The sequence below is a fragment of the Serinus canaria genome, chromosome Z (assembly GCF_022539315.1).
Source record: "Serinus canaria isolate serCan28SL12 chromosome Z, serCan2020, whole genome shotgun sequence".
In the NCBI taxonomy this organism is placed as follows: Eukaryota; Metazoa; Chordata; class Aves; order Passeriformes; family Fringillidae; genus Serinus; species Serinus canaria.
In genome coordinates, this window is record NC_066343.1 from 53443196 (window position 1) to 53463628 (window position 20433).

The 20433-nt window shown below is 38.8% G+C and overlaps 2 protein-coding genes across 2 annotated transcripts in view; both read left to right on the top strand.

Moving 5' to 3' along the window:
- Positions 1-13126, top strand: part of TENT2 (terminal nucleotidyltransferase 2) — a 46665-nt gene extending 33539 nt beyond the window's left edge. The window contains exons 13-15 of the mRNA XM_050986657.1: positions 2019-2110; positions 7541-7620; positions 9413-13126. Of these exons, the coding sequence (XP_050842614.1) occupies positions 2019-2110; positions 7541-7620; positions 9413-9490 (250 nt within the window). The 3' untranslated portion in view covers positions 9491-13126. The remainder of the gene's footprint in view (positions 1-2018; positions 2111-7540; positions 7621-9412) is intronic.
- A 1111-nt stretch (positions 13127-14237) lies between these two features.
- CMYA5 (cardiomyopathy associated 5) overlaps positions 14238-20433 on the top strand; it is a 45626-nt gene continuing 39430 nt past the window's right edge. The window contains exon 1 of the mRNA XM_009094067.4: positions 14238-14432. Within this exon, the coding sequence (XP_009092315.2) occupies positions 14278-14432 (155 nt within the window). The 5' untranslated portion in view covers positions 14238-14277. The remainder of the gene's footprint in view (positions 14433-20433) is intronic.

A 20433-nucleotide genomic window follows, 5' to 3' on the forward strand; every position in this document is an offset into this window, starting at 1 on the left:
ATATTGCCCATCTATTTCTACCCATTTAGTCAGGACATGTGGCGATGTATTGGTGATCCAGCTGTTTCACTGATGTGGTGGCTCCTGGGTTTGCAGAATCATCAAGATTAGAAAAGACCTTATAGACCATCTAATCCAACTGCCAATGCAGCACCACTGTAACCATTCCTACAACATACTCCCAGGTGCTACATCCAGACGCCTCTTGGGCATTTCCAGAGATGGTGATTCTATCACTTCCCTAGGCAACTTACTATGCCTGTTTACTCTTTCAGTGAAATATAGTTTTCTAATACCTAATCTGAACCTCTACTAGTGCAATTTAAGGCCATTTATTCTTTTCCTTGACAACATGGCAGAAGAGATTGACCCCCACCTGGCTACAACATTCTTGTAGTTGTAGAGAGGGTTGAATTCCTCCTTGAGCTTCCATCAGGACATCAGTGTGTTTCTTGTAGTAGGGGCCCAAAAACTGAACACAGGATTCCAGGTGTGCCCTCACCAGTATCCAGTACAGGGAGATAATCCCTGCCCTGCTTCTGCTGGCCACACTGTTGTACAGGCCAGGATGCCATTTGCCTTCTTGGCCACCTGGGCACACCCTGGCTCATGGTCAGCCGCTGTCACCAGCACCCCCAGCTCCTTTTCAGCCTCTCTGCCCCAGCCTGTGGAGCTGCCTGGGGTTGTTGTGACCCAGGGGCAGGACCCAGCACTGGGTCTTGTGGAACCTCACACCATTGGCCCCAGCCATGATCCAGCCTGTCCAGATCCCTCTGCAGAGCCTTCCTGCCCTCCAGCAGATCAGCACTCCCACCCAGCTTGGTGTCACCTGTGAACTGACTGGGGGTGCACTCCATGAGATCATTGGTGAAGATATTAAACAGGACTGGCCCCAGTACTGAGCCCTGGGGAACAGCACTGGTGACTGAACAGCAGCTGGATGTAACTCCACTCACCAGCACTCTCTGAGCCTGGCCATCCAGGCAATTCTTCATTCAGTGAACAGTGCAGCTGCCCAAGCCATCAGCTGCCAGTTTCTTGAGGATAATGCTGTGGAAATGGTGTCAAAGGCTTTGCAAAAGTCCATGCAGACTGCATCCACAGCCCTCCCATATCCACGTTGCCACAGAAGGAGATCTGGTTGGTCAGTCAGGATCTGCCTTTCATAAACCCCTGCTGGCTAGGCTAGGCTCAGTTCCCTGACTGTCTTGGATGTGGGACATGATGGCATGTAGGATGAGCTGTTCTCTTTAGTTAAAAGTGGCTAAAAGGTGGCTGGGTAGATGAGAACATAAAACTGGAAGTGGTTTATTTTTTGCTTCCATTATGTTTGGGAGGTTGTTGTGCCAAGTGTTATAAAGATGGTGGCACATCATAAAGACTGCCCTATAATCTGCCTGCTGTTCCTGTTTAAATGTGGTAATTTCCATGTTTTGTTGTTGTCTTTTGCCTGCAGAAAGTGTTGGAGAGTTGTTGTACTTGCAGATCTAAAATTCAGCATATGTAAAGTATTGAAACTTTCTAGTAATTGGTTCCTTGCACAAGGAAGGCCTATGAGCAAATTATTTCTACATATCTTTATACTACTGAGTATTGTTAATGGAATGCAGTATGTGACTTGTCTGCACTTATTCCTTACCTTCCTTTTCTTCCTACAGAAAATTCTAAAAATTTTGATTCTGTAATTTATTTTAAACTTATAAATAAATGTAGGTCACAATACAAATTGTCACAAAGTTTGACATTGGTAGTAGAAAAAATTACATTGTGAATATATGTTATTCATGAATAGCTGTGATGCTCTCTATTGGACATGCTTTTTGTACTTGAACTTCTGTTAGTAGAAAAATTTTCTTGTTTCTTACCCATGATGTTAAACTAAATTACTGAGTATTATGAAGTACTGTGTTAACCAGGCTTATAACATTGCAATCTGACAATTTTTTAAATGGAAACTGATAATTTGAATTTAGAACTAAGAGTTAAAATTTTTTGCAAATTGTTTTCCTTTTCTTTAGTTGGAGCCATCAAATGATATCAGTTCGTGAGGCCAAGGCTGTTGCAAGACCTGATGGTATTGAATGGAGAAACAAATTTATTTGTGTAGAAGGTAATATGTGAAGCTGCATTATAATTTTTAACTGTTAAGGCATTAAATACATAAATCTATGAATTAGACTTTACCTTGGTCGTGTTTTGAGAAATATACTGCATGTGTGCATTATGTGGAGAAGGAAGTATAACCAATGTAAATAGTTTGTAAACAGTCCCATCAAAAACATTTGAGAAGGAAGCTTTAAGCTCTAAAGTGTTTAAAAATAGTACTCCTGACCTTTTCTTCAAGAGCACTCATTGCCCTCTTACTTTTGGAACAGGGCTTAGGATTTTGATAAGGTATGGCCTTTATGCCGGTAGTGTGTGTTTTTCTGCTCCACAAAAATAGCTGTCAGTTTTGCTGAGTTTGAACTTTTGAAAAAACACAGCAGGCACATACTCAGATTATTCTTGAAGAATATTCTTTGTTCTTGCAATGCTCTGTCATTGCACTGACTAGGTTATGTGTACGTTGATCTCCTTGTGGGTACTATTTTTGGCTGACTAGTGAACATAGGCTTTGTGCAGAGACTACATGATGCCTTCCAGAACTGGAGGGTAAACTCAGGCTACCTGTTGGAGTTGCAGGTCTCAGCTGTCTCAGTGTAGAATTGAGTAGGAGCACTATACAGGCAACCAGATTCATGTGCTAGTGACACCTTTCAGCTGCCGTGGGGAATGGAGAAGATGAGCAGGTAAGCATACATAGGAGATGAAGCTTGCCCTAAGGAAGGAGATGATGATAAACCAAGAGAAGGATTGAGATGTTAGGAGAATGAGAACAGACTGAAGGGACTGAGAGCTGCTGGGTAACTGGAAACAGTTGTCACAAAGGGAGAGGTGTCTGAGCCCTGGCTGCAAATTAATGAAGGCTCTTAGGATAGGGATATCAAGGGTTGACGTCACAGAATGAAATAGGACTATAATTTGAACAGGAGACAAACGGTATGGGGAAAGTTGCTAGTCACTGAGAAGATTTTGCTGCGGGAGGAGAGAATAAGACAGAAGTCTTGTGGCTGAACAGGCATCCTTCAAGATTGATGAGGTTTAGGGTTGGGGTATATATGTACTTTCCTGCATTTGTGCTGCTTTGTGCAGAGAATCACCTTCAATCAACTTCACCTACTGGTGAACTTGGTCCAGAGCTCATGGACTTGGCCATAGGCATGTGAATGTCAATGTAAAGCCACATGATGGGATTCCTGTTCTTCATTTGACCCTTTGAGAAAAAATCAGCAGTTCTAGAAGAAGAACAACACACTGAAATGTTGTTGCACTGGACTCTGTAGTCTTAGAGTTGAGAAATGTGAGAATTAGAGTATCTGCACAGCTCAAATGATTCAGAATAGTGTAGTGAGGCTCTGCCAAGGCTCTGGTCTGAATGTGGGAGGTGGGAATGCTGGGCAGCTATGTTTGCTGCTGTCACATGATGCTGATCCACTGTGTTGCAGGGGACTGTGTGTTTCAAGCTCTTAAGTATTTTATGACATTACAAAGTGGTTGAATAATTAGGTCCTCTTTCTGCCAGGCTGGAAAATAGACATACATACAAAATAGACACTAGATTTTTCATTTAATGGTCTTGATTACATAAAACTTTCCCTTAATGTGTTTGCCTTTGTACTATTAAAAATCAAAATTATCTATAGGTGACATATCTGATTCCTTCCTTGGTTCAAGACTTAGTGGGTTTAGCCTCACATACCAAGTTTTTTACTTCTGATTTGGGAGGTAAAAATAAAAACTACTTTGCTCAGAGTAGACTTTGCTCAGCTGTTAAACTGAACTAGGTTAACAAAGTATGTACATAAATTTCTGTGTACTTGAGAAGAAGATTGCAAAAGTTAGGTAAACATTCCAATATATGCTGATTTCCAAGTCTTTGTCAAATTTTCCTGTTCACAGAATAAAATTTCAGTAGTTGGTACTATTGCATTTATTTTTAAATCTCTAAAATGTATTTGTTGATAGATTACACAAGTCTGTGCCTGCAAGTTTCCACAATTCTGCTTGTAGTACTGTAATTAGATTAGCTCAAGAAAAACAGTATTCTGTTTTAAACGTTATGGTCCATAAGGCTGATTCTCACATGTATTTCTGCTGTTAGAGAAACAAATATAGTAGAGATGCTCTTTCCAAACACTTTAAAATATAGGCTTTTACCATGATGGGGATACAGAGACACAGAGAACCCTGCTTTTAGATAATAGTTTGAACAATCCTTATCAGAAGCTCAAAATGGCTATTAACTTTTCTAGTTTCAGTTTAAGTCTTGTCTGTATCAAGTAATATCAACTGCTCTCCTGTTGGAGAATAGGAAAAGCTAGAAATGTGGCAATCTTATGAGATAATTACATTGATAATAATTTAGGGAAATCAAATCAGAAGCCAACTGTGCTGCACCTGATTCATGTTTGTAGTTTCAAGTCTTTCAGATCCACATGCTAAAAATAATTAAAAAATAATTCCTTGGGCTTGGTTAGCAGCAGTTCTGAAGTTCTGTGATATCATATATTTTTGTTTGGTGATTCCCTTTAGCCTTTCCTTCAAGCATCAGTGTCAAAGCTGCATTACTTTTTTCTTTTAATATTCTCATCTCTGTGTGTGAACAAAATAACTTACAATAAACTCTTACTGTCTTGATGGTTAGAAAATGTAGTAGTGTAAAGAGTAGCTGATTGTAAAATTATTCTTGGTGTGCTTCAGAAAACCAGTTTGTCTTTTGACAATCAGTAAATGTGCAGGAATATTAAAGGGAAGATGTGAGTTAGCTTTTGTAACTGGAATGCCTTTTTTCCAGTGATAGCTTGAGAAGATTGTACAGTTCAAACCCTTGTTGCTTTAAAATGTAGATATGACTTGATTCAGCCTAAAGGTCCTAGCATTAAAAAAGCAGTTTACCATCACATTTATGATACACATATGAAATGCTGTATTTGTTCACATAGTAAGGGACATGGAGTTCTTAATTATACTAGATCACTCTCTAAAATAATGAGACTGACATTAGAGGACTGTGTATGTTATCAGTTTTTGTTCTAAACTAAAAGTGTGATGCATTCTGAAATAAAAGAAATCTACCTGTAACTGCCCTCTGAAAACTAGGTAGTTTGAAGAGAATCCTTTTAGGAAATTGCTAAATACAACATTTATTGAATGAAAAAGTTCGTAGTGAATTTAAAGAGCTAGCAGAAATAAAAACCTAAAGCCATGGAGCATGTACCAAATTTGAAATTCCAGTTTCCATAAAGGCACAAGCCCTTCTGGTGTCTGTCTAATGCTTTATTTTGCTATACATCACTGTCTGAATAGAAGTAATTCATAACCAACTAGACCAAAAAAAAATCTACCTGATCTAACAGATACTTCTGTGGTTCTGTGGTCCTTTAGGACTTCCATACATTCTACCAATGTGAAATACACAATATTACTTAAGCAGTTCTCTATTAAGGAAAAAAAAGACTATAAAGTCTGTTTTGTAGCACGCTGTAATGCATAATCCCTGCATCATAACTTTTTAGTATCAATTGCTTTATTGTTGGCAACCTTATCTGTAGCAAGAAGTACTTTTTTAATCTTGCAATTTAAAAAGTTCCAAACTATTTATTAAGAATTTTTGTTTAGAATAAAAAAGGGAGAACATCACATTGATTTGTCATCAGTTAGAAAGTAGAACCCCCAAATAGTTAACTTATGAACAAATATTGCAGAATAGGTATGAAGTGATAAAATACATTTTACAGCAGTTGATATGTCTTATATTAAAATGATAGTAAATATTTTGCTATATTCTCATTATTTCACTGAGAAACTGTTGAATGAGATGAATCTAAAGTGAATAGTTCCAAGAGTCTCATGTGTAGTAAGTTTCAAAATATTTTAATATGCAAAATCATAGTCTGATATGTTATCACAGACTATTGAGCTGTAGCAGATAATTACTGCTGCATAAATTCAGCACAATCATAGTATGCTTCAACAGATAATAATAAGTTGAGTTTATTAAGAACTACTTATCATTAAGGCATTCATTGAATCATAGAATGGTTTAGGTTGGAAGAGACTTCTAAGTATCATCTCTTTCCAACTCCCCTGCCATGGACAGGGACATCTTTCACGAGACCATTTTTCTCAGAGACCCATCCAACCAGGCCCTGAGCACTTCCAGGGCTGGGGCATCCATAGCTTCTCTAAGCCACCTCTTCCAATGCTCCATCACCTTCACAGTAAAGAATTTCTTCCTAACATTTAGTCTTAAGCTTGCCCTTTTTGGTTTAAAGCCATTCCATCTGTTCCTATCACGACATGCTGTTGAGAAAAGTCCCTCTCCAGCTCTCTTGTAGGCCCCTTTTACATACTGGGAGTTGCTATGAGATTCCATCCCAGGGCCTTCTCTCTAGATGGAACAACCCCATCTCTCTCAGTCTCTCTTCTCAGAAGAGGGGCTCCAGCCCTCTGACCATCTTTGTGGCCTCCTCTGTACTCACTTAGAAGTCCATGTCCTTCCTGTGCTGTGACCCCAGAGCTGATGCAGCACTGCAGTGGGGTCTCAGCAGAGCAGAGCAGAGGGGCAGAATCCCCTCCCTGCCCTGCTGCCCACACTGCTCTGGATGCAGCCCAGGACTCGTGTGGCTCTCTGGGCTGTGAGTGCCCATGGCTGGGGCATGTCCAGCCTCTCAGCCACCAGCACCCCCAAGCCCTTCTGGGCAGGGCTTCTCTGAGTGACTTCTCCCAGTCTGTAATCATGTCTGGGATTGTCCCGACCCAGATGCAGCACTTTGCACTTGCACTTGTTGAATTTTCATGAGATCCGCTTGGGCCCACTGCACAAATTTGAACATGTGCCTCTGGATGGCATCCTAACCTATAGTGTCAACTACACTGCTCAGCTTTGTCTCATCTGCAAACTCCCTGACTATGTTCTCCATTCAGAGCATTCAGAGAATTCAGCCTTTGGGGTGTTTTGGTTTTGGGGGTTTTTTGGTGATTTTTTTGTTGTTGGTGTTGTTTTTTGTTGTTGTTGTTGTTGTTGTCGTTGTTTTGGTTTGGGGTGTTTTGGTGGGGTTTTCTTGTTTGGGTTTTTTTGTTTTGGTTGGTTTTTTGTTGTTGTTTTGGGGGGGTTGTGGGTTTGTTTGTTTGTTTTTGTTGTTGTTGGGGTGGGTTTTTTTGTTTTTTCCCTCCTCCTTTTTATTTGTTTATTTTGTCTTGGGTTTTCTTGTTCATGTTGGGGGGGGTGTCATTTTGTCTTATTGGTTGGTTTAGTTTAGTTTTGGTTTGGGGTTTTTTTTGATAAATGTTATGTAGAAAGAAAGCTTGAAAACCAAAGAGGAATTAAGTATTTAAAACACTTTTGGGAAGCAGTTATATGCTTCACCCTACTTGGTTAGCAGAGACAACTAACTCTAGATCTTTTTAACAGTTTCCATGCTTGTTTTTGATCTTGCAGAGCCCTTTGATGGGACAAATACTGCTAGAGCTGTACATGAGAAACAGAAGTTTGATATGATCAGAACTGAACTTGCACAGGTAAAAAGTAATTTCATGTAATTTTTCTGGTAACTTTGTTTTTCAAGATAGTTTTACTATCTTGAAAATGCTAGTCGTTAGACCTGCCTGTTTATGATGTTTTATAGTTTGTACTATAAGTAGTAAAAATGCATGTTTTAAAAAATATGTGGAAAAATAAGAGTATTCTTTAATGTCTGCCATTAAACTTCAGGTTTACACTGAAATGGATACTCAAACTAGTTAGAACCCTCTCTTAGATTTTCTTGTGTGTGTAAAATTCTAACAATGGTTAAGAGCTTTAAAGTTACAACTTTGTTTTCATTTATTATTTATTTCTACATGAATTTGAGTGGCTACAGATAATATTTTATACTTTTTCCTTTATCTTTTTTTAATAAATGTCACCACAAAAATAAGGGGGGTTTTCTGATTTTTGATAACTTACTTAGATGGGTACTTTTCTTTAGGGAGACCACACTCATAATTTTAGAACAAGAGTAGTTCAAACATGAACTTTCACTGACTCCCAGTCAGGGGAAGAAAGGACACTTTGAAACAAGGAAAAATTTAGATTTGGGTTAAGCATTTTTCTGAAAATTTTTGCTATCAAATGTCTTTTATGCTTCTTTCCTATCATAGGTATTGCAACTCAAATTCTAGGTTTCTGACATCTCTGACTATTTTTTAGGTAGTTATGACTAGGGATTAGTACATAGAACTGGCTTCCAGCATTAACCTGTTAAGCTGTCCTTGGAGGTTTGTGTTTACTACAGTTATTCATATCTTCAAGTACCTTGAAGGCTTCTCTAGCAAAATGTAATTCAATGCCAGATACTTGTAATAGAGCAAATGTTAAAAGAGACACCTTAGTTAGTTCTTTGAAATTCTATTCAGAAATGTTAATAAATTTTTCTTTTATTTACCCATGTTAGCATACAAAATACTGAATCGTTCACATACTAGTATGTAAGATAGCTGATTGTGTGAATCTGCTAAAGTCACGTTTATGAAGTGGTTTGGGCTTTCACAGTACTCTGAAATCAGAGTGAACTTCTCTTTTCAGAGTTTTCAGTTAACAAAATTTGTTTCAAACCTCTGTGGTTTTCTGAAAAATGTAAAAGCAGATGTTCGATCCTAGCTGTCTGGAGCAATATACTAGAGTGATAGAGCCCTGAAAAAATGTCCTTTTTGCCAGATACCATAAGTGCAAGTACTTTTTAATATCCTGCACTATTTTTTAAAAAGCTTAAGCAATCTGTTTTATCTTTGAGAGAATTGTTCTTCTTGTGGTTTTCTTTCACATTGGAGTGTAAATGACTTCTGTACAGAAGGGTCACTGCAGTTCTTTGCTGGCTCATGGCATAGCAGATGTCCTGGAACACAGAAGAAAGTTGAAATAACCTATTTTAGAGACACATCTGAGTTCTGCAAATGACAGCGTATAACATCATTTACTGGGGACTTTGACATGTGTGAATTTGAGACAATTATTTTGCAGTTAAAGTACCACTGTAATGCTTTAAATATTGTTAACATCTGTCTCCAAAAGTCCAGTCTGTTCTTGAAAGGCTTTAGGTTTCTCATTAGTTCATTGCATTTTGTGTACTTTTTGGATTTTGCTTCCCTTAAAAAATCTCCCAAAAAAATGAACAAAAAATAGCTCAATCCACAAGTTTTGTTTTCAAGAAGGGAAAAAAATCAACCTTAATTTTGTGGCACTGTGATGCTTACTGCTTATAATGGAATTTAAGTTTTAATGGCAAAGATTATATAGTCTCTTTTTAAAAACGCTGTGTTTTTTTTTCCTCAGGCTTGGCAGTTATTACGAGACAAGAAAGACCTGAACTGTATATTGCCTTTAAAAAAAGGAGGCAGACAGAAAAGATAACCAGCTTCTTTCATTTTCCCTTTTTTTGGATCCTGCTGAAATAAAGAACAGTGTCAAAATCAGGAGGCACTCACCCCATGGTTTTTACGACCTGTTTTTCTCTGTAAACTTTTGTTAAGGAAATGTTTATAAGGATGTGGCATATTTTATTATCAGTATTTGTTAATACAGCTGTTCAAGATACGCTTTCTGAACATTCTTGCATTGTTGACTTCTAGAAGAAACAGCAAACAAGAAGAATACATCTATTTTAAGGAAAGTATGGGGATATACTGACTTGTTTCTTGCGTGATCTGTGTAACCATTATTTTGGACAGATTTAACCATGAAGGATAGACATTCAAAGTTAAACCATGTGCAAATCTGACTACGTCCTTAAGGCACTGTGCACTACCAACTTCTTGGTGAACAGTCTGTGCTTTACATCTGCTGAATTACAGTAAGCTCTTCTGCTCAACTTATCACTTTGCAGTTTTATTTCACTTTTGCTTGGAATAACAAGCAACTGTGTATGAAAATGAAGCTAGATTATGGTTGGTAGTACTCTCAATATCAAGAACTACAATCTAAACCAAAATTTTCAAGCAACAGTTGTACTACTAAGAAGTTGAAGTAAAAAAGCTCAATTCAATGCACATAAATACTTTACATTCACAGAGAGTAGGAAGGAAAATTTTTAGTGCTTCCTTTTACGTATTTGAAGTAATAGTGGTGCCTCTTTTGGAGAAAAAGACCAAATCAAAATCAAAACACCTCACATCAGTGCTAAAATAAGCTGGGCTTCTCATTTGATTTTGTGTAAATGTTTGTGAATTGATCAGCCACAGTAAATTGAATCTAAGGAATATTGAAAATTGTAGCTCTTCCAAAAAAAAATTGCAAACTTTCTCTTAGACCTCCTATAGCACAATTTGTGTCTTTCATATATTCGTTATTGAAGACCGATTAATTTTTAAGGTTGTATTTACCGCTGAAGTTGAATTCATACTTCCATTTTTTAAAGTTTAATATTTTATATGGTGTCCAGTGAAATAAAGTTTATATATGGAAGATATGGGTTATTTTTCCAATTTATGTTATTTTGTACTGCATATTTAAAATATTTCCTATAATTAAGTAGAATAGGAAATGCCCCATGAGGCAAGGCCCATGTTGCAATTCATCAAGATCTATCATGGCTATTCTGTAGTACATCTGTGAATTGGCAAAAGTTTGGTTTATTACTTCTCTAACAAGATTATGAAAACTCTTAAACCATAGAATAACAAGCATTGTGTCTTCTTGTGCAAACTTTTAAGTTCTAGTTTATTTAGAAAAACTAAATTTACTGTAAACTATATGCCTGATGTGAAATTACTTCCTACACACTTTGTCCTTGTCTAGTCTATGTAGATTTTTGCCTTTTTTCTGCAATTGACTTTTCTTCTCTATTTTAACTAAAACTTTCAGTTTTAATATGACTCTAGCAGTCCACTGAAATGATCTTCCTCCTTGCATATGTTCAGCCTCACTGCCCTTTTTCTGTAGGATGGTAGACTTTACTCTCGTCACTGAAACATTCACTTTGATTCACTTTATGTAAAACTGAAGCACAAGATTTTAGGACAGAATGATGTCTGGATTCAAAGATGCAAGTTCTATGTAGATTCTGGGAAAAGAGAATGTTGGCTATATCTTCTAAAAAACAAATTGGCTAGGGGACAAAAACGTTTAAAGTTGGTGTAAATATATTTAAGTGAGCTGAATGTGAGAAACAAAATTTTATAAAAGGCATAAAACTATCTTATGAATTTGTATTGCATCACCTAATGTGTCAGCATTTCTTACATATTAAATTAATGCTTCATGTTTAATTTAATTCCTGACTTTTTTTTAAAAGGTTAGTTTAAAAACATTGTGGTATCTCTGAGCTACTCTATAAAAAGTGCCCTACCAGTTAAGTGGTATTTTTAACACAAGTTAAAGTTGGTAACCACAACAGTCTTTCAAAAGAATTCTTTCCAAATTCTTTCAAAAGAATCCTTTTGTATTTTTTCCTCAAGTTTATGTCTTTCCGATAAATCATGTCTATAACCAGAAAATCTAGATGGTAGTTTTCCCCAATTTTTTGGATCAGACCTGTTGATAGCATTTTTGTTAAATAGTGGGCTGCAACTTTTGTCAGAAAACTTCAGATGTAATACCACAAAGTAAATGGCTTAGATGGAGTGGGTAGGAGCTGGACTTTAATTTTGGATTCAGTTCTGTATAGTCTGAAGCTGTTCGAGGTTTAATGATCTGTGTTTTCATCTACTCTGGGCAAGTATTCAGAGTAAAAAATGTAAATTTTAGTGTTAGGGTAAAATTTTCAACTTTCCTCAGCTTAAAAATAGAACCTTTTACCTTCTTATCCCTTGGCATACATCCTAGCAGGAATAGTTTTTTCTGAGAGGTCTTTAGTCAAAGGTATTTTTCACATGGTGTCAGTGTGCATGCAAGATCCTGTCTTCTTTGAAATTTTTTTTGCCTTGAAATAAAACTGCTTCAGTTCAGCGCTTTTATTTATTTAATTTTTTAAATTATTATTCTTGACTACTCACTTTGGCATTGGGTTTTCTTGTCTGTTCTCACCTCATGTGTCAGAAACCACTAGTGTCTTCTCTAAGATTTTAAGGACTCTCTTTAGTCCTTCAGGACTGAATTAACAGGCTCAGAGGAGCACAGTAGGACCAAACATTGGCAAGAGCTTCATATTTGGTGACAGAAATGCAGAACTAGCATAGGCTATGCACTGTGAAACTTTAAGTTTCTCTTCTAGCTCTTGCTCTCACTTGTCCTAAAATGTGAATATGTAAGTGAATTCTCATTACCTTTAGGTGTGTTGACAGTATAAGGTGTTACTTTTTAAAAATCCCTCACAAAAAAATCAATAAAATCAATTTTAAGACTCACACTGCAGGGTGACAGGGTCATTTGGGAGAAACAGGCAGTGATGATAAAAGGATGTAAGATGATTTGTATAAAACCTGAAGTTAGCATTTGTGAATACATTATATTTGTGAATCCCAAACATTTATTTGGAACTAGTGCTTTACTTGAGCTTGTGTTACTGGACTTGAGTCACAGTGTATTTGATGTTAAATTTAAGTTAATCAGAGAATGTCACTCTAGATGTCTTCTACAATACATCTTCTTGATGTATTGTACTTGTTACAGGTTGTCCTGTGTTTCGTGGTTTGCGGGTTTTTTTGCCTTGTTCACTGTAATCCTTGTGTTTTAAGATATAAATATTTCCATTGATTTTACTGAGTATGATGCTTGTCTGAAGAGCATGAAAGAATGTGCAATTTTGGTCCATTTACAGGTCAAATTCACTTGTGAGAAGTACAGATGGAAATAAGGTGAAGAGTTTCTGGTAAAAGAGTACTTAGCTTTCTCTTGCTGTGCTAAATACTGAATCAAAACTTGTGCAATGTATGAATGTTTCATCTATAAGCATTTCTAGAAGACTTGTAAAGCTCTTGCCTTCCACATGAAATTTAAGGAAGAGTACTTCATACTCATTACATTTTGCTGTGTACACTGACTATGCTCATGATGAAATGTGGAGTTTACTTTAGTTTAATATCTGTTTCAAATACACTTTTCAAAAAATTACATTGTCACCTTGTCAATTGTGTATGTCACTACGTGGGTCAAGAGAGCAGAAAGACCTGTATATACTGTTTTGGAATGTCAGGAGAATTTTAATTTTGCGTGCAGAGATAGCTTGTAGTCAGAAGTACATGGCTGGGTGTTTCTATACTTACAGCACTCTTAAGGAAAAGAGTTTGCTGATTGATTTATAACCAGATATTTATTTTAAGAACAATGAAAAAAAAAAAAAAGCTGGGGGCACTGGAGTTATACTGTGCAAACAGTCATTTATACTTGAGATATCTTGGAAGTTCTTTACTTAGGGAATCAGGGGTTTAGTGCTTTTCATCCTCTTCTAAATTTTTTTTTTAATAAAGTCATTATGTTGACTAATACAGTTTGGAAATATTTCTGTTTTGTGTGTGAAAAGCACTGCATTTTGTGTAAAATGCAGAATAATAAAGCATAAATGTGGCTTAACCTAAACTCTGCATGGTAGTATAGTTTGTCTTTTCTTTATAATTGGTTCAAGTCTGCTGAAATAGGAAGTTTTAAATGTCTTATGATTTAACACATTGATAAATCAAGGGTTTAAATATATTCCTTTTGCATGGTTAAATACCACAGTGCATCTGATATCTTTTACAGTACAGTATTAATAATTAAATGTGTTTGTCAGAGGCTCATCCACTAGTTACTGTATTTGACCTTTTCAGTTCAAGCTTGAGGCACTCTGGGCGTGCTCAAGGGCAGAACTTGTGAAATGTACCTTCTCTTGGAGCCACAGATAAACTCTCCTTCTGCTTCATCTGTACCATCCACCCTGAATTTGCTAGAGGTGACTGGGGAACGTCTGCTTGGCCCCCTCCCTCCCTGCTGCTGCCTGTCTGCTCTGTCTGCTGTACAAGTGACTCTGTGGCAGCGACGGCAGGTGAAAGGGGAGAGCAGCTGGAGAGATGGCCACAGGGCCACGTGTCCTGGCACTGGGTTGGTGCTAGGAGACAGGGCAGGAACAGCAGCGACTCTGCGCTGTAACTTTGCTGCCTTCTATTTAAAGACTGCCCTGAGTCAGGAGAAGTGAGTGCTACTGGGGATGACAGTTGCTTCAGGCAGCCCTGGGGAGGACAGGGTAGGGGGTAAACATCACCGGCGAGGCCTGAGCAGGGAAGGGAATGGAGGGCTCCCGTGGCGCTGAGTGCGACAGGGCATCCGAGACTTCGTCCTTCGTAGGAGATGAGGAAGAAGAGGAAGAGGAGGAGGACGAGGAGGAGGAGGAGGACGAGGAAGAGGCTGTGGACCCAGAGGAAGCAGAGGAGCTGACTAATAGGTATGTCCCCCCAGGGACTTATAGCCCCAGAGGGAACTGGCAGCTCTACCCCAAACCATCATCCCCTAGGAGATGCCAGGATTGTAGTCCCATGCTGATTTATTGGCTTTTCCCCCTTCCCTTACCCAATTGCTGTAGATAAAAAAAGGGGGGAGTAGAGGGCTGTAATATTTTTTTCAGATGAGTATGGCTGTAATTAAATTTTGTGTGGTAAGCGCCTACCCCGAGTTCCCTGAAAGCTTTTCTATTTAAAGATCCTCTGATGTGCCAGCTCAAGTGGCATCTCCTTCCACTCCTCCCTCTCTGGCTGACTCTTTGTCACATATGGATCTTAAATGCTTTGCAGATTTGCTTGTCAGGGAGAAAATGCTCAAAGATTATAATGGTGCATTAAAATTGGTTCCTTTTTATGGCCCTTTATTCCTTCCCACTTGTCCCTCCCTCTTCAGTTTCTTCTTTCCTTGAAAAGGAAGAATTTGTTGTACATGTCTCCTATTGCTAGTCGTGATTTGTTAGGCTGATTTTTGTGGTGGAATGGGAAATATTCTATCCCTTTGATCTTTAATTTTTTTCTCTTAGTTTGTTTCCTTAATAAGTCTTCCACAAAAACAGTTTATTGTCCTACTATTGCTCTCCTACCATTAGGACTGTAATGAGCAAGGCTGTGGCCCAATGCCCTGCCCAATGGTCCTGTGCAGGATACAGAGGTATCTGCAACCTGGTCCAATCAGACAGATCCTGACTGTGCCAGCACCACTGGTTTCATGAAGAGACCTCGAAGCCTGAGTCCCCCAGCACATACCAAAGTCTCAAGATTTCTTCCTTGTCTTGAGTAGACCCCATCAGTTTTAAGTGGATATTGTAGAAGAACCTAAGATGTTAATATTGTTAGCTTGAGTTTTTTCCAGAAACCCATTTTTTAAGAAATGTGTCATACAGTTCCTAATACCTCTGAGTTGTGAATCCATCTGCGTTTACCATCACTCTGTGTGTGAATCACAGTTCAAAGTGCTTTCTGACATTGCTGATGGTCACTGGAGAAAAAAGATAGCAGTGGGGAGGTCTCTGCAGCCTAACCCACCCAAAGTGCTGCAAGAACAAAAGCCAAATGGGGACATGTATCCTAGAACTGTAGGAAAACCCTCCTGCACAGGAAATAAGGAGCTAGTTTCCAACAATGAGGGGACACCCTGGTGTGTAATTCTACTTTCTTAAGGGAGGTGTTGGCTTTTCAGTCCTATACTGGCAGAGAGAGGGATTACATGCCAATAAAACATGCTTGCACATGGCTGTATGCCTGCAAGAAAACCAGCTGAAGTCCATGGAGTGGAGCTGCTCACTGCACACAGCTAAACCATGATTTAGATAGATAATTTTTAATAGAATCTGGAATTAAATAAAATAATAAAACTGAAAAATGATAAAACTAATAATAAAACTGAAATTGTAAAACACAAGTAGGAATTACTAAAAAGGGAGTGAAATCTATGTAACCTCACAGTTATTTACTACTTGTACTGAGATGATGATTTTTTCCTTGGGTGCCTGTTAGCAGCTCCTCACAGATGGGTCTTGCTTCTAGCTGGCAACCTCTGCAATGCAAACTTGGGTATTGCATCTCAATACTTACTTAAATCAAAGCAAACATTCCCTTTAGCTTCCAGTTCTTTTAAACACAGCAGAGTTTTCTCTGTCCTTAACTGTCTTACTAATAAACAGGTCATAGTCTACCAGAGAGGTTTTTAACAACTATGCCAAGTGGTAACTGAGCATTATTAAATTAGTTAGTCTAATTAGGTTAAAGGAGATGTAAAATTTTGGGTTCAGCACAAATGTGGTGACTGCAACAAGTTCTTAGAAATAGCTTGGAAAAGTTAAATAAAACTGACTTAATTGCTTAGATGTTGTTGCAAATGTCAGCAGGGTTGCTGAGCTTCAGGCCTTCTCCTGTGGTCAGTGCCTGGCCAGAGCTCCTGGCAAGATAAGACAGGTTGAGCCCATGGGACATACTTACTCAAGCTGTGAGCTGATTATTTGTTGACAAACAGGTCTTCAAGCCCCCATTGCAGAACATTTTTTTTGAGTGCATGGGCTTTGGAAAACATAGCTTAGAGGAGATGTAACTAATACGCAAACTTGGCTGAAGGCAGCTTGTCCTGGACCCTGCTGCAATCAATTTATTTTTAACAACCCCAAGTTCTCTGTTACTTCTGATTTCCTCCTTTGAATGCAGTTGAACAGCACCTGGTTGTACAAGTCAGCTTTCCTGCTGTCTCCTATTTCTGCCTTTCAAGCACGTTAAGTAGCCTCATACCTAATTTATATGAGAATCATGCAGCAAGATGAGTGTCCCAAGGTCAGGAAGTGCCTCTGTGAAACTAGCAGAAGAGCCCTGGTGTTCCTCTGAGACACCAGGCTGTGAGCTCTGACCAAACCACTCTGCTTCCACACTGTGCACCAGCTGCAGCAAATAAAATCCCAAAAGCTGCAGCAGAAATGATGACTTGTCTCAAAATTACAAAGCACGCATGTGAAAGGCAGAAGAATTTGGGTTTGATGTCTTTATTACCCTTATTAATGTAATGTTTAAATAATTTGGTTTCCTAGCACATTTTTTTAATATAAGTAAGGAGACTAACATGCAGCATCAGAATCTTTTAAAAAGGATAAGGGTTTCATAACCTTGTCAGCACAAAAATGCCACTGACCTGTATAGCATATTTTCTTGCCTTTCGGCATTTCACTATCTAGGATAGATGATCATGGTAGATGATTTCTGTTTCTAGTTCCATGTAGGTTAATCACCTAAACAGGGAAAATATTTTGAATACTGTGTTCATTAAGGCAAGCATGAGGAGGAAGTTAACAGGTTTTAATTTTTGTATTGGTAATGGTGAAAGTCTTAACTAAAGTAAAATTGTTTAGTGTTTAACTGGTTTACATACCCACTGGAATATCTGTGTCTCTAACAAATATATGATGAGCTGTTCTGACACAGTTCTGTCTTTCAGACCATTCTCAGCTGATTTCCTTCTACAGTGGGAAGGTCTCTGGATGTGTCTGTGTGCAGGGTTTACATAAAACTGGCTCTGCATCCAATTTAAGTGTTTCTAGACAGCTTGTTTGCCTGGAATATGTAAATAGCATTTTATCTGCTTGTTTAGTGTTTACCTATAACCAGTAGATGGGGAGAAAAATGGGGAGAAAGTCCTTAAGTTTTGGAAGAGGTTGAGTTTATTTGTTTTATTAATGAAGCATTACTTCCACAAGATTAGAGATGTGTAAGCTTTAGAGACAAGTGTCATTTATAATGATTGATGAAAATGAATATAAAGAGAAGCACAGTGGAGAAGACGTCTTCCTGCCATGTGGGGGATGCTGCAGCATCTAGGAGAGCAAAAGACTGGAATGATAGCAAATGGATGGTGAGAAGGAAGGGGTGGGGAATACTGTGGATTTTTCTTCTGAAAATAAAAGCAAAGAAAGACATGGGGAAAGCGTGTGTGATTTAGATGCCTCTAGAGGAGGCAGTGCCTGACATGGGCCAGGGTGGAAGAGTCTGGCAGGGCTGTTCTTTCGCCACCTGCAGCAGGAGCATTAGCAGGGAATGTGAGAGAGGTAGGAAGCAGAGTTGTGTGGGCCGTTTCAAGCACATCACAGCAGAGGCTTGAGAAAAAGGTAACTGAGCAGCTGAATGGGGCAGAATGCTGAGGTGGGTGCATTGCAGAGGGGAGGGGTGCAGCCAGCCCCCACTTGCTCCCGCAGCTGGGCACTCCATGTTTTGTTTCTCTTCAGCCTTTTGAGTAAAACTGAGTCCTTAATAAAGGCCTGGGTTGCGTAGGGCTCACAGACTCAAGAAGTTCCCCGCTGGGTCTCAAGAGAGCGATTACATAATTGTGTAAAGGAAGTGTCACACCCAGACTGAAGTAGTTAGTACCTCTGCTCTCTCTCTAAAACATGGTGGAGAATCCAGAATGCAGGAGCATTCTGAGCATGCAGACCTCTGGGCATGGAGATGCTGTGGGTTTCTCAAGCAGCATCTGATCCTGCAAATGGCAATGCCATTAAGACATGACCTGGTGTATGGAAAACAAACTAGGACTACAGCAGGCTCTGTTCCTTCATAAGAGATGGAACAAATTGTGTGAGACAAGCCCAGGTCCTGGCTCCCAGCTACTCATCATAAACCACAGCTTTGCAGCTGGAGAAGCAGCTGTCTTACTGTTTTTAGATAGTAATTCCTTTGAATTTCAACAGATGCATGAGCCACTTTGTTGCCAGACAAGGCATCATTAATTGAAAGAAGTCAAAGGTGGAAGGCTGGGTTTAAAATTATGTCTTTCTGTAGCTCTCTATTCTCTTAGCCTAAAGAAGATGGATGAGCTGTAGCCCTGGGAAATGCAGAACAATTGGCAGAGACATTGCTGAGCATCCTGATTGCTGTAGGGGGAAAGGGGCACCATGGTAAAGGCAGAAACTACAGATATGTACAGAATAAAAACACAAGCACAGAGAAGTGTTTCCTTCCTGGGGAAGACAAGCTGGCAATACCAATTTCCACCACTCCTGCACTGTGCCTGAAGTAGGAGCTTTCAGAAAATGAGATCTTGTCAGTGCAGGTTACAGACATAGGTTGACATCTTGGTCATTTAATCTGTATTGTTTTCAGCTTGTGAGGAATTATGCAGCAAACAGCTACAATTTTTATGATATCAGTGGTGGCAAGGTCTAATATGAAGAGGATAAAGAGAGGTTAGGGAGAATTTTAGAAAGCTGATAGGCTGGCTACATGTGTATCTCATAGTAGTGCTGTGCACAGGTGGGTAGACCCCACTCACTGTGTGAGCACAACCACTCCAGCAGCTGGGGAGGTGAAAACTCTTCCTCATATGATTCATAAAGGAACATTTGTGCAGTCTGCCAAGCTGGACTAGAAACCTGAAATCCTAGTGGACACAGCACAGAAGTCATGGTGAGAAGCAGAGAGCTGTGAGAAGCAGGAGAAGGCAGGAAGAAAAATCTGGGTTTGAGCTTTTATGGCAGGAGGCACAAAACTGGTTGTCAGTGACTCCAAGACTAGGAAAAGGTTTAAGTCAATGTCCTAGCTGTAGAATAACACGGTGATAATATAAGTGCCAAGAGGAATGGGTGTGAAATGTCTACATGGAAAAAAGACAGCACTGGCTTTTGCCCTGGATGTCAGTGGATTCATATCTATATTTACAAGCTGAAACATTGCAAACATCATTTTCCAGTGGCAAACACTTCCTCTGACCAGAGAGGGGTCTTTCAGCTACTACTCTGCAGCTCATGAACAGTTCATAAAAGGGCAGCATTTGGAAGTGCATTGGAAGTAAATTTTTGAGTTCCATGTCTCTCATTCTGGTCTTAAAAGTGTGAAGCATTATCTCCTCGCACTGTAGAGGAATATGAACTGTGACAAGTTTGTGACCATTTTTGTGACCAAAATGAGATAATGATGTATATAATTCAAGCTTTTTGCATAGCAGGGCCAGGGCAACCCATACGTATTCATTAATATAGCTCAAGTGGGAGTGCTGCTCTGTTCTGTATGAAGGTTTATTTAATTGCACCAAGTAGTATAGAAAACAGGTTTAAAATATAAGAATTATTTAGAACTTGAAAAATGTAAAAAAAACCCAAACAAACCCCAAAATCTTTCATCTGTTATTGTGGACTCAAATAACAGAAAGCTTCCTTAGCAGTAGATTTTTCTTATTTCTTTTAAATTTAATCTGGGTCCAAGTCATTACCAAGCATGGAACAGGCAAAGGAAAAACTAAGAAAAATTGGTATGAATGTATTGTGCTGTACCTCTTTATCCAGCCAGTAAGTTTACCCCTATGGAGCTAGTCTTTCTAGAGAGTTCTACACCAAGGCAGATAATCAGCTGTACATGCTGGGGCTTAAATCTGCTTGAGGGCTGGGTTTGGGGGGCAGGAGGGGATTGTCTAACATGCAATTATTTAGCATTGCATGT